Consider the following 15037-nt stretch of genomic DNA (forward strand, 5'->3'; position numbering starts at 1 on the left):
GGACAGGCACAATCTCCTTTGCAGGACGTGTCTGTCATCAAAGATACTCTCCGCAGTGAGTACAAGTGGCGACTTAAGAGAATATGGGGCTCTGAATTATCAGGCCCTAACAAAGTCAAAGCCACGAATATGCTCGCTGTCCCAGTCTTGCTATACTCATTCGGAGTGCTCAAATGGCTCCGAAAAGAGCTTAAAGATCTGGACATTATCACGAGGAAAGTGATGACATTATATCGAAGTCATCACCCGCGATCTTCTGTCCAACGCCTATACTTTCCCCGTGATCTAGAAGAGCGTGGACTACCAAGTTTGGAGTGTCTACATGACAGGTTAGTGATAGGCCTGGCTTATGACATCTATGAGAGCTCTGATCCTCTTCTGAAGTTCGTGAACAGCTTTGAACTATTGGGAAGGAATGCGTTCCTATATAGAGCAGCATATCAGGCAGCGCAGAACCTCGGCTCAGTTTTCGACCGTAGCAGCCCAGACGGTCTAAGGCTTTTGCAATTGACCAGAGGGCAGCGAAAGGTCGATATAAAAACAACCGAGCAGTTAAAACTGCTCGACGAACATGTGGCAAAGTCCTTACATGGTGTGTTTTATCGTCATCTCGAAACACAGGACTTGTCACACCAGCTGACTTTCCAATATCTTAAGTCAGCTGGCTTATTCTCTAAGACCGAAGGATTTATTATGGCCTGCCAAGATGGTGTATTTTCCACCCTCGCCTATCGGCGTGATGTTATGCACGAGCAACTCGAGGACACAAGATGCCGAGTTTGCCACGGTGATGTAGATGAGACACTATTTCATGTATTATCGGCTTGTCTGATATTAGCGCGCTCAGCCTACATTCACCGGCATAACGCCGCCCTAAGAGTGCTGTATTACCACCTTCGGCACTCTTATGGAATAGACGAGACACCAGTGCTACCCTATATGCCCGGTGAAATTGCGTCAGTCGTTAAGAACGGGAGAGCACAAATTCTTTGGAATTACCCGTTCTCTACGCCTCAACGTATTGAACACAATAAGCCGGATATCACTCTCTTGAGCTACAGAAAGCTCATGGAGGTCATGAGAAATGTCTATCACGAATAGACAGCGCACGTGATAGTCCTGGTGATTGGCGCCCTCGGAGGGATGAGGGACCGCTTTCTGACAGAGCTTCGAACAATACCAGTCTGCCGTAGTCAGGCTGAGATTTTTGCGGCTCGTATGCAGAAAGCGGTCATTCTTGGTTCTCTCCGAATCCTGAGACGATTGTAAAAATTTCGACTGAACGGCTGCAGCCCCGGCTCACCCTCAAACCTGAGGGAGTCGGGTGTCTGCAGGATAATCCCGTCTGGCCAGGCCCCAGGTGGGTCGGAGCCCTGGGATCCCTGGCCAGATACATTTGACGAATCGCAAGATGAAAATAATAATAATAATAATAATAATAATAATAATTTGGAAATTCATAATTTAGAAAATAATTCTAATAATTTGGTTGAATCGGTCTCAACTTCTTCAGTTAATAATAGTTCTTTAGCTTTTGCAAAATCGGGTAAATTTGATGGTTCTCAGACGTAGGAATCTTATTCTCGTCAATTTGAGACAATCCTCTGGTCTCTTTTGAAGAGAGAAATAGAATTGCTGGTTTGCAATTCATTTCTGGATTAAAAAAAATTAAAGTTACAATTTTCTCCTCGTTTAGAGAGAATTGAGTCTCTTCAGTTAGCAACTCAGAGAGCTTTAGAGCTTGAGTAGATTGAAGATTTGACCTTTGGAGGTCAGAATAAAAATAAAATTAATAATAAGAATAATAATAATTTTAATAAAAATAATAATTTTAGACATAATTTTAAAAAAGATTATAGAAATAATCCGTTTAAAGGAAATTTTAGGTCAAATTCTTAAAATCAAAATTATTCGCAAATTTTCCAATGTTGGATTTGTGGTGAAAAAGGACATTTTAAAAAGAATTGTAAAGTTTTTTAAACTGTTCAAACTAGTTTATCAAATATTCGCGATTCTAATAAGTCTACTGGTGAAGGTTCGTCCAAAAAAAAATTTAGTCCAAACTAAAAAGTAATTTAATTGATTTTTCTTATTCTTCTGGTTCTGAACCGAAACTTTCACTTGAAGGAGATGTTAATGGCAAAAAATGTATTATGACAGTTGATCCTGCTGCTGATATTACGGTTGTTAATTCTTCTTTGTTTAAAGGGATGGTAACTGTTTCGAATAATTCTTCTATTTCTTATTCTATTTTTACAGTTTCAGGTGATAAATTTGATTTTGATTTTATCGAGACTGTAGAAATAAAGATTTCCAATATTAAGGTTAATTTAGAGGTTGTTTTTGCTGAAATTGAAGAAGAATGTATTCTAGGATTAGATTTCTTAATCAAGTCTGGTTCATTTACTGATTTCAAAGATCTTTTTGATAAAAAATTTTTAGAAAGAAATAAAGTTGTTTCAATTAATAAAATTAGTTTTTCTTCGAATAAACTTCCAGAATTTTACAACATAAAATTAATGTTGGAAATGCACTTCCCATTAAACAGGCTCCTCGTCGTATTCCTCTACATTATAGGGACAAAGTTGATTCAGTTATGGAAGAAATGAAACAACAGAATGCAATAGAACCTTGTAATGATCCTTGGGCTTCTCCTGTTGTTCTTGTTCCAAAAAAAGGTGATGAAATTAGATTTTGTGTTGACTATCGTAAATTAAACGATGTTACAGTTAAGGATTCAACTCCAATTCCTCATCAAGAAGACATATTGAATATGGTTCTTGGTGCTCAATGGTTTTCTACCGTTGATTTAAAAAGTGGATATTGGCAAGTTGCTCCGGAGGATAGATCTAAAACTGCTTTTTGTATTTGGAATGAGGTTTGGCAATTTAAGGTTCGTCCTTTTGATTTGTGTAATGCTCCTGCTACCTTCGTTAAGGTTATGAACATAGTTGTAGAAGGTCTTCTCGGTAAAATTTGTTTAGTTTATTTGGATGATATTATTATTTTCAGTAAAAGTCTAAATAAACATTTTATTCATCTTCAAAATATTTTTGAAAGACTTTTACAAGCTTCTCTTAAGATAAATCCTAAGAAATGTATATTTTTCCAAAAAAAAGTTATTTTCCTCGCACATGTAGTTTCTGGTGAAGGACTGAAAAGTTCTCCAGATAAAATTTATGTTATTATTAATTGGCCTGTTCCTAAAAATTAATCTGAACTTAGAAGTTTTCTAGGTCTTTGTTCTTATTATAGGAAATTCGTCAAAGATTTGGCTACTATTGCAAAACCTTTATATCTCATTAGTCAGGAAAAGAAGGATTTTATTTGGGATGATTTAACTCTTCAAACGTTTCAAAAATTGAAACAAATTTTGACTTCTGCTCCAATTTTGGGTTATCCTGATCCAAATTATCCTTTTATTCTTGATACTGATGCTTCAAATGTTGGCATTGGTGCTGTGTTATCTCAAAAGATTCCAGTTAATAGAAATGGTGTGACTGTTTATGAAGAAAAAGTTATTGCTTACTTAGTAAGACTTTAAATAATCGTGAACGTAACTATTGTGTTACTAGGAAAGAATTATTAGCTGTTGTTATTTCTGTTGAACATTTTGGTCATTTTATTCTTGGCGAGAGGTTCACTTTTTGAAATCTCATTTCAATATGATTTCGAAGTTCAACATAGACCTGGTCATAAACATGGCAATGCTGATGTAAACACAAAATCGCGGGTGATGATTTCGGTGTAATGTCATCATTTTTCTCGTGAAAATTTTCTCTGTAATGTTAGTGACCGGTATTATCGAAAGTTCTAGGGAACAATAGTTAATACAAAACGTAGCTCTTTAGTGTAGGCTCTTACATGGCCGAATAATAATCGGTGGACCCTGAGGATCGTTTTAAGGAAGAAACTGCTATAGCCCTCTATATATAAGTATTGGAACCCGTTCAAATTCACACTCTTTTCCCCTTACATTTATAGCTATCATAATAATGACAATCGTATAGTAAGACATATAATGCTTGAGATACAAAAATATTTATAAGTTAAGTCGCTGAGGTTATACTTGTACCAGTATTAATAGAGTCAGTATTGCTGTTCTCTCCAGAACGTACAGTAATATTATTAGTTTGATTTTGATTAAACAAGTTATTAGGTAGCTGTACAGTATTATCACTCTTTTGCGCAAGATCAGCTTCTACTTGACTAACATTTACATCTTTAGCTATACTCATTCTAGCATCGTGATCTAACATTTCTGTGTCTGAAGGACTAGGTTACTCAAGCTTGCACGTTTTTAATTGGTCAATGTGCCTCTTAACTAGTACATTATTTTCAGTCTTAATATCATAAGTAACTGCACTCGTTCGTGCAACAACTGTAGCTAATTCCCAAGAGTTACGTCTATAATTCTTGCACATAACTTGTTCGTCAATACTCAATTTAACAAAACGATTAGCTCTATAAAATCGGTGCTAAGCTAACTGTCTTTTTCCAACTTCAGGTCTTAGATTTGGTGAACTTGAACAATGAACTTTTTTCATCATACATTAAACCTTAATAGAATGTTAGAGAGGTCAAACCTATGAAAGAATGTAGAATCTTATTGAGGCAGCGTACTGGACTTGTGGACCCGAGGATGCCAGGATCGAATCTCACCATAATCAGGATTTTTTCAGACAAAGTTTTAAATAAATTTGATTCCAGGTGTATATTTGTACAACAAATTCGTATATTCAAAGAACCTCTAGAGCGAATTCAAATTTCCTTTCGTTTAAAAGAATTTTTTTTGTGGTAATAAGATCCTATTGAAATGATCAATAGGTTTACCCTTAATTTTAGAGGAAATTCTGAGACAAAAATATTCCCAGTGAATTATATCAAATCCTATTAAAGCATCGAAAAGGAATTGCCTCTTTTTAATGAAGAAACTGTAATCTCTCAATTCTGCATTATTCTATAGGAAATTCTGAGACAACAATATACCAATTGAATAATATCAAATCTTATTGGGGAGTTGAATAGGATTCAGCGTACTTCACTGAGACATCTGAATAGGATTAAATCAATTTCTATAGGAAAAACAACATCGTTCAATGATGTTTCAAGATTTTTCAGGACTACAAATGAATAAAGGTTATTACAATCATTCACGTCGTTTGTAGTACGCGTATCGATTTTTATTTTTTTCGATTCGGGTTCCAATACAAAATCTTGTGTATGGCGAGATTCGATCCTAACATCCTTGGGTCCACAGCCCAGTAATCTGCTGACGACGCTATTCTAAAAGATGGAAACATAGTTTTCGCCTAATCTGTTTCAGTTGAAAATTTAAAACAATTCAAACATTAATCAAGTGTGCTACCTAGCAAGTATTTTAAAGCATTAAAGTATTACAAAGTGTAACTCAACTTTTAAAATTAATGCATACCAGCATATGGATTTTCCATACTGCTGTTGGACTATTAGTGTTTTCTAATGAAAATATTTCTCAACAGGACTTGATATTTTTCCACACCAATGTTTTCTCCGAATTTCTATACGGGAATGAATAGATTGAAAAGGGAAATGTAACTTAGAGGATATTCTTTTACCACGATATTCCCCACTAGTATTTCGCTATCTATCTAAAACAATGCTTAGAATAAAAGAAAGGTATTGATTACCAGATGTAAGAGGAGTCAAACCAATTGAATAATGCAAAATCCTATTAAAGTTTAATGCATAATAAAAATAATTTCCAAGTCGTATTATCCTATTTAATCACTTAGTTTCTTTTTCAAATATCTTGTTCTATTCCCTATAGAAACTTTTCGTTTCCCATAACTAACCACTTTTTACAACCATCATAATCTTATTCAGTTGTGTCTATAGGAAAATTCGGAATTCTATCGGCTTTACGATCACCATTTATATACCTATTCAAAATTGTACAATCCTATTAGATTTTTTCTGAGTGGCGAAAATTTCTCAACTTTTCGTATTCAAATTCTGAAAAAGCCTATAGGATTTATAGTTTTTTAATAGAAATGTTCAAGAAGAGAACCTTCTAGTAATACTATTTTCATTCTTCTGAAGTAGGTAAAAATTAAGATGTAGACAGAACAGCCGAATTTAAACCTCATAAATTTATTTGCTTACATTCAGTAGGACTTTTGGAAATATTCACAATAAAGTTACAATTTATATAATTATTTAATTCTCCAAAAATTATATTTATTAGAAATGAAATTGATGCAAATAATTCGTTACAACCTAGTAAAAGAAAATCAAACTGCCCTTACAAACATAAACATAGTCAATATTATAATAATAATTTTTTTTAAAATACAAATAATGTTGATGCTTATAATAATATTAATAATGATGGACAACTCAATCAATGTTGAAATAAAATTTATAATTATAATAAAAAAATCTTTCCATTCGAATAAAATTACTCGAATCTCGACTAAAATTATGTTGAATCTAGGAAAAGTATAAAGTAAAAGTTAGAAACTAAGAGATCAGAAAAATAAACTTAGGATAAAAATAGAATCCAATTAGTATGATTTCAGAATAAAATTGAAAAATTTTGTCCTACGGAAGCTCTGATTTGTTGCGTATTTCGACATTAATTAGGATTTGTTCATCTCAAGTCAAACTTCAAAAAAGTACAGTTTTAGGATAAAAATAGATGTTAGATTTTAACTCGAGTACATACGCTGAATACTGCGTGTTCTATTTTAAATTTGCAGTGTAGATATTTGCGCACGTGAATCTTCATGAAAACTACTTAATATGCTTCACGATATCTTGAAATGCGAGTATGAAGCTAAAATTCTAATTTCAATTCATGTTAACATTTCGATGAAATGATTGATGATATATTATTTCATCATTTTCGAAGAGAAACTTCGGACGTTCATCATCCAATATTTTATGGTATGATTCTTCATTAGATAACTCAATAAAAGCCTTTCTACAGATATTATAAAATTATTTACATTTGTAGTTCTGAAAACACATCAAATAAAAGAAAAAATGTTTGTGTACCTGAGATATTGATGCGGATGATTTTTCAATGATATTTTAGAATGTAAATAAAACGACAGCGAGATAAGGTGTTTAGCTTTTATAACATTTTGTTTTCTAAAAAAATTTTGAATTTCATCTTTCTTTTGCAATGAAAGAATATTTTGGTTCGAATAAATATTGAACGCTACAACACACATTATTAGAAAGCAAGAGTTTTGATAAAGCAATAAATGGTCCCAAAGAGTAAGCCATTCAATTTCTTCTAATACTTCACTCATTAATGTTTTTAAGAGTGGCCAAGCGTAATGGAGTGATGTGATTTTTTTATCATAATAAAATCTTATTAAATTCGGGTCCATTTCAATTAATATATTTTCTATTATATTAAGAATATTTAATGGTGGAAATGGGTAATAATCGAACCATTTCTGACAAAAATTTAACAAGATAGTTAAAATAGCTTCAAAAGTATACAAAAGATTATTTTTAAAAATCATTAAAAATGGGTTTACTAGTTTTTTAAGAGACAGAGTCCGATGAATGTACGGAAAAACCTGTTGAAGGCAATCACGAAGTAAAATAAGTGATGTCGCATAGTTTTTGTCAGATGATTCACAATTCTTTAATAAGGTCACAGTACTTTTATAGAATGCAGTAGTGCATAAATTAGAAAATTCTCTTTGATTGCCAGGAAGTTTCATAAGTTTTATCCAAATGATGTCTCTATAATGCTTTGGATATTTATTAAATTCCTTCAAGATCGATTTAAGTGTTGAATATTTTAAAACTGTCATGATGTTGTTTTGAACGTATCGATAATGGTGATTGATCAAGTGAAATTCAGATTTAAATTGTGTCACTGGAAGTAAACACGATTTGTTTCTTCTTCCTATTAAACGACAATAACTACTAATGTTTAATGTACCATCACGTTGAATCCATGCAATCCATTGATTATTTTCAGATGTAATCACATCTTGAATGTTTGTAAAAATGTAATTTGTCGACTTTATCAAATGCATTGAAAATAAATCAAAAAATGTCGATTTTCCATTGTTAAAGATTACTAAAATTATATTTTCGTATCGATAATTTGATAGAAAAGGTGCAATAGTAATGGTTTTAATTCCATTTGATTTATAAAATAATATATTACTTATTTGTAATATCCACGATTTTGTATTAAATACAGTAATTTTTTCAATACTATAAAAAATTATAATTTGACCATTTTCGGCAGTAATAAAATCTTTGGCATTTTTTAAACCATAATTCTTTAAGTAAATTTTTCTTTCCAAATTAAACGTTTTAGATTCCCAAAGTTCAAATACATTATTTTCGTACAATACAATAACTGAACTAGAGTATAAGAAAGCAGATTTTTTTATGTTCACTGAAGTATTTTTTATTTGAAGAATATTAAATTTAGAAAAATACTGAATGTTCCAAATGATCACTTCTCTTTCCGATGTCGTTAGAACATATTCATTATTGAAACTTATCCATTTTGGAGAAAATTGATGACCACTAATTATATAAATACATTTTAAGTCAGGGTAGAGTAAAAAAATCTTTAATTTCCCAGAATCGAATCCTGTAATGATTTCTGATTCTTCTAATGGATTAAATGAAATAATAGTGGGGTATCCGATATAACCCAAAATTTTAGTTAACCATTGTTTTTTTATGTATTCTACTAAATAACTAACTCCTTCGATGTCATAGGCAATTATTCGTTCTTGATTTCGATCGAAAGAAATTTTTTTAAAATTGAAGTCTCTTCCATCCTGATGTAACGACCTTGATGGTAATTGACAAAAATTTTTCAGAATTTCCATCCGTATAATAAATTATTTTCAAATTATATTTTTTTAACAGAGCCCAACGTAAAGATTATAAGGTTGAAGTTATGCCTAGATTGAAGAAACTAATATCAGCATTTGATAATGAAACAACAATATCAGAAAGCAAATCTGTTTAGAGACTTAAAGAAAGTTTCAAACCGTTCACATAGTCAAATACTTAAGCTGTAAAATGTACAATTAAAAACCATTCACACAACCAAAAACTTAAGGCTGGGCTAAAGTCAGAAAATTTCCCCGAAGTTGACTTTACGCCCTCGCGTTGTGCGGTAGAAGGCCGAAGCTCGACATCAATTGAAATTGAGTAGGTAACAGGGAAATCGTTCGAAAAATGATAATTTTCAGGGATGGGGTCGGCGACATTGTGCAAAAAACTAGATAGTATTCTTTTTGTCAGATTGGTTGCCTGAAATCATACAGTACCGGACATAAATGCTGTGTGATTTTCTATAGGACAGTATAGGGAAATTGCATGTATAACCTTCAAAAAATTAAACAGCATTTATGTCCGGTACTGTAGATACAAAAATAGCATTGTAGAAGGACGTATCAATGGAAAATTTAAAGTGCGTTTTCAATCTTTGAATAAAAGATGGAGTAAGTTGCATGCGGCAATTATTTTGAAAATTTAAAATCTGCTGAAATAAAAAAGGACATAAATTTATTCAAAATTCATTATATTTAAATATTCTTGAATGTCTGCTTACGAAGTTTTCTAAATCATACAGAAAAGATAATACATTTTAAAATGAACAATATTAATATATTTTTAAATGTCTGATTATATTGTTTTTCTTTCATTTATATTTCTGAAATGTAATGTTTATTATTCATATTTTATTCATAAAACATAGTTATTAATTTAAGATAAAACGTAATAATCTTCAAACTGAATAATGTGAAAATTATCATTATAATAAAATTTAACGCCGTAAAATCGTCTCAGTTATTACTCTTCGACAGAGTGGACACCTGAAGTCATCATTCTCATGCTTCTGCTAACGCACAGCAACTTCGACAGTAAACAATGTGGTAGCATGGTAGGAACTTCATTTTTGCAATATTTGAATTGCAAGTTACACATATAGAGGGTTTCTTTTTTTTCTTCTGAATAAGATCATCAACTTGTTGTGGCAGCAAAATTTTGAATATCAAATCATTTGACACATGTTGGTGACATACTGGCAAAACTACATCTGAAATTATTATTATTATTGCAATTTTTATCCTCCTTTAATATTATTTTTGTTTCTTTATTTATTATTTTGATTATTATTTTTAAAATTATATTCACCTGTTTCATTTGAATTCAGTTTCATTACCTTAAAGTTCACATCTGATGGAAGATCATTATGAATATAATTATTTATTATGTCCCTGATTATATCTACAGCAACTGCTAGAAAATGATAGGTATTTATTTTTTCTTCATCGAGATAATCCCATAGCTTCTTTAAATCGTCTTCGTCAATCCATAAGGATTTATTTTTCAGTAGAAACGTAGAATCGTAATATTATACTAATAAATCATTAATTCATAAAGGCTGTCAATATTTACTAATTACTAACAATAAAAAAGATCTGTTATCAGATAAAAGCGTCGTAAAATTTATTCGAAGAAGATATTTACAGAAGAATAAAAAGGTTAAATTTTTAATTTGTAACCAAGAAATATTAAATACAAATTTCACAAATCATTTACACAAAAAGTATGATAATTTTAATGATTACGAAAATGTCATTATACCAGTACTGATGAAGAAATTAGAGAAATGTGATAGTAAAGTTAAGAAAAAAAAAAATAATTTCTGTATTAAAAAAAACGCGTTATATTAGTGGACAATGGTAAAATGAAAATTATATTTGATTCGAAAGAAAATCATAAATGAGTTTAGTTTCTTGATTGACTTATAAATTGTATTTTGGTTACAGAGTTAATGTGGCTTATTAAAGCTTAAAGCTTGTATGGAAATAAGCTGATTAAACGTACAATGTATGCTTGACAAGGACAAGTCAATTGAGTAATTATATTGATTTTGATACATCTTGAAGATTAGAGAGAATGGAAAAAAATATAATAAGTGTTGAATATTATTTTTTTTCTATTAAATTTCTTTTTGTCATATTTATTGGAAGTTTACTGTACGTAGTCATATATGACTACATACTTATAATTGAAGTAAAAATATTACGTTGACGAAAGTGAGATTTTGAACGAGTTTATTGATCATGAGTTCATTGTTTTAGAATTCATATATATGATATAAATTGACAAATCTAAGAAAATTATCATTATTACAATCATGATACTATAATGCATACAAATATTGTATCAAAAATTTTCATTGTTTTAAAAAACTGTTTGTCTTCGAATTATTTAGTACTGGAATAATTATAAATATAACGTTTCACTTTTTACAGAGTAGTACGTCAAAGAATGTGTATCAACATAAGCCATTGTAATGGAAGTAATCACTGAATAATAATAACTTTACCTTTGAACTTTATTCCATCACTTTTAAAATTTTGATTTTTCATTAAATTTTCTATTTTTATTTACGTTCTTTATCCAAAGAATTTTTTTTATCATTCACATGTAAATGAAATCGCTCCATTTTGGAATCTATGTTTTACTCCATTCCAAACGTCACATGTTTTACTCCAATTGATATAAAAAAGAGATTTTGTTATTTAGAATAATCATTAAACTAATAAATTTTTGTTGCTTATTTATTTTAAAACATTTTATTATTGTTTATAATTACATTAACAATTCTTCCCCTTTAATTAAAGTTTTTATCTACCACGAGCGTTTCATGTATTACATCTTCAGATGATACAGAGAGGATGATACATACATATATCGGGAGCGTGACATCCGTCCCCAATAAGTTGTCAGTCAAAGGCATTTTTACAATCTTTTAAATTTGAATCTTTAAATGTATAATCTTACTGATTGTTAATCAAATTCTATGATGCCCAGATTTTTTATCTAATGATCATTTTAAAAATAAGCTTTATTCTTTTAATCTTTTAAAATTGGTTTTTTTTATTTTCAATCATTTAATATTCAATCAAATTATAAAAATTTTTCTTTTTTAATGTTTATCATTTCGTTGAACAGTCAACTTAAGAAATTAGGACTGGTAAGTTATCTTGCGTCGGTATAGTAGAAAAAAAATTCAACTAGTGTCACTGTTTTCTAATAGATGACAGTAATTACACTGTTTTCAATCAAAAATTAAGGCTGGGCTGAAGTCAGAAAGGCGACTGATTCCCCCTATCCAAATACATGGGATCGGGGAATTTCTAATTTCTTCGCCAATTTACAATTATTTCTATAAAATTAGGTACCAAATTACAGAGGAATTAATGCCGGACTGACGTAAACAACAATTTTTTGTATATAGTGAATATTTTTATTAAAAAAATTAGAAAGAATAATGAAAAAATTATGAATTGACTTGCCGCGCTTAAATTTCAAGATGGCGGCCACATCATTCAGATGAAAAATCACTAATTATTTCATTTTTATACGTTTTTCGCCCAAAATTCGTGTTTGCGTCAGTCCTTGCCACCTGTCTGAATGTTAAAAAAATCAATTCATAGTGTAAAATTGAATAATTTAGAAATAATTAGAAATCTTGTATTCCAGATGATATTCTCCGGAAAATTAGTTTGAAAAAATTCTGATAGGTGACAGCATTATGCTCGCAGATGACCTCAGTCATCCATATTGAAAAAATGCTCAATCCGTATCCAGAACTGATGGTGCCCTGCATTTTGGCGAGTAAATTCTGTATGTGTGTGTACGGGTAATATATGTATGTGATGTAAACATAGTGTATCACTTTACAATGCCCTACACTTTGATGACTATTGCAGTTAGGATAAATAAAAATGATGATACTCATTTAACATTAATTAATATAATACCTGCAAATAACTTCAAATACATATACTCATCCATTATTATCATTTTTATTAGGTATAAATGTTAATAAGGAAGCTCAATTCCAAGTCGGCGTATCCAAGCATGTAGTGTAAAAACAAATATACATTAACTCAATATCGAGATTATGCTGGCCATGTGGTTAGGGCGTCAGAGTTCTATTTTGCCGGGCAGGGTTCGATCCCAGTCATAACCAATTTTTTTTTTTCTACTTTATTCGTTAGATTAGCATGTAATTATAATATTGACATGCTATAATTAATCTTTTATAACAATTTGATTTTTTTTTCTCTTTATTCATTGAATTTATTGACGCTAAGTCGAAAAATATTTGAACAGAGCCATAAACTTTCTTTTTGTATAAATACATTGATAATAGCCTGTGTTTAACAACTTATACATCTTTACATGTATTAACAATGTTATGTTATTAACAAGTTAATCATATTATTATTAACATTGAAAAGTAGTTTAAACAATCTGTGGCGAGTTTCGGCACTTTCCCGGCAAGTTCTACCCCCACTCTCTGTGCCCAAGCCTGCAGCTTATAATTTTTAAGCGTATTGAAACCATAACAGCTCAATGGTTACAGCATCGGTCTTTTATTTTGCTAGGCAGGGTTCGATTCCAGTCATGATAAAGTTTTTTTTTTCTCTTTTATTTGTTAGATTTGCATGTAATTATAATATTAACATGCCAAAAGTAATTGTTTACAACGATTTGATTTTTTTTTTCTCAATTATTTATGTAATTTATCGACGCCGAGTCGGAAATAGTATATTTCACACCTAGGGAGGAAAAGTAGACTAGCTCAAACCACGTGTAAAATTACAACCCGAGCCGAAGGCGAGGGGGGTAAACACGTGGTTTAAGCTTGTCTAATTGTCCTCCTTAGGGCTGAATATAATTTTTCGTCATACCTGAGTGGAAAGTTCAACCCCTCTCCAATGGAAAAGTGAACTTTCCGCGCAGGCATGACGAAAACATATGAACAGGGTTATAAACACTTTTTTTACTATAGCTATATGAACGTAGCTTTTTTTTAAGCAATTTAGAAATATTTAGAAGTAGTTGAAATAATCCACGGGGATTTCCGGCACTTTGCCGGCAAACTCTATCCCTACCCTTCGTACTCAAGCCTGCATTATACAATTCATAAACATAAACATAATGTCAGAGATGATGTGTTAGCTCTGTGAGTAGACCACCAAGCTTTCATTTTACCGATTAGGGTTCGATCCCAGTCATAGCCAATTTTTTTTTTCCTTTTTTTTTCATTAAAATTTTATATAAATACAATAATTGGTTGTTTATATAAGTTCAAAATCAATTCCTATTGTCTTTTAAAGACAACACTTTCGAAAAAAGAGAATTCATAGTAACTCGTTCCTCACCCTCAGCTTATTCTCAGAAAAACAAGTTGTTTTCCGTAATTAATTGGAAGAATAATTTAATCAAATATATGAATTAATTTATGAGTATTTAAAGTCACTTAAGCAAAAAAAAGAAAAAACAATTGCCTATGACTGGGATCGAACCCTGCCCAGCAAAATAAAAGATTGGTGCTCTAACCACTGAGCTATTATGGTTTCAATAATAGTGAAGATGCTTGAAAATTATAAGCTGCAGGCTTGGGCACAGAGAGTAGGGGTAGAGCTTGCCGGTGAAGTGTCGGAACTTGCCGCGGATTGTTTAAACTATTTTTTATTGTTAATAAGTTGTTAAAAAAGGCTATTATCAATGTATTTGTACAAAAAAAGGTTAATGACCCTGTTCAAATATTGTCTCATTTGTCATCGATTGATTGAAAAATAATTTTACATAAAAATTGAAATTTAAAACTCATTTTCGGCATGATAAAATTGCAATTACATGCAATTTGAATTAAAAAAAAAAAATTTTCCGCAATTGGAATCGAACACCGTTCGGTAAAATAAATGTCGAATCTTCTGACTACAGAGCCAACATATTTTCATTTGCTTTGTTTACGTTTAGATATCATAAGCTTCAGGCTTGGTAACAGAGGGTGGGGGATGTGCTTGCTCGTCAACTGTTCGAACTCGCAGTCTTCTCTGAAAAATAAGACGGAGATAGATAGATATATTCTGTGCTCTGTCTTGCTCGAAACAGATTATTCAAAAATTTGTAAATTTCTTGGTGCCCTAAGGCTCCCTTTTTGTAGTGCATCCCTGAAAATTATCAT

At 31.1% G+C, this 15037-nt stretch overlaps 1 protein-coding gene and 1 long non-coding RNA gene across 4 annotated transcripts; both read right to left on the bottom strand.

Moving 5' to 3' along the window:
* Positions 1 to 6831: 6831 nt before the first annotated feature.
* Positions 6832 to 9072, bottom strand: LOC118071241 (TBC1 domain family member 31). Its single transcript, XM_035090288.1, has 2 exons — positions 7039 to 9072; positions 6832 to 6964 (listed from the first exon to the last, which is right to left on the bottom strand). Exons 1-2 carry the CDS (start codon positions 8856 to 8858, stop codon positions 6832 to 6834), a joined length of 1953 nt encoding a protein of 650 aa, XP_034946179.1. The 5' UTR covers positions 8859 to 9072.
* Positions 9073 to 9699: 627 nt separating this feature from the next.
* LOC118071228 (uncharacterized) lies at positions 9700 to 11729 on the bottom strand. 3 transcript variants are annotated; one of them, XR_004690864.1, is made up of 4 exons: positions 11648 to 11729; positions 11378 to 11541; positions 10177 to 10278; positions 9700 to 10078 (listed from the first exon to the last, which is right to left on the bottom strand). It is a non-coding gene; the product is annotated as an uncharacterized lncRNA (long non-coding RNA). The 3 variants fall into 3 exon arrangements; XR_004690862.1 differs by having other exon boundaries at positions 11378 to 11728; XR_004690863.1 differs by having other exon boundaries at positions 10177 to 10281; positions 11378 to 11728.
* Positions 11730 to 15037: the final 3308 nt, after the last annotated feature.

This window comes from Chelonus insularis, unplaced genomic scaffold (assembly GCF_013357705.1).
Source record: "Chelonus insularis isolate UGA/USDA-ARS -01 unplaced genomic scaffold, ASM1335770v1 contig_76_pilon, whole genome shotgun sequence".
Lineage (NCBI taxonomy): Eukaryota > Metazoa > Arthropoda > Insecta > Hymenoptera > Braconidae > Chelonus > Chelonus insularis.

Bases quoted from the DNA above. Each gene is read 5' to 3' on its own strand.
- LOC118071241 (XM_035090288.1), bottom strand. From the start codon at position 8,858: ATGGAAATTCTGAAAAATTTTTGTCAATTACCATCAAGGTCGTTACAT. The intron at 6,965-7,038 runs GTACACAAACAT...TAATATCTGTAG, and splicing joins CATCCGCATCAATATCTCAG to AAAGGCTTTTATTGAGTTAT.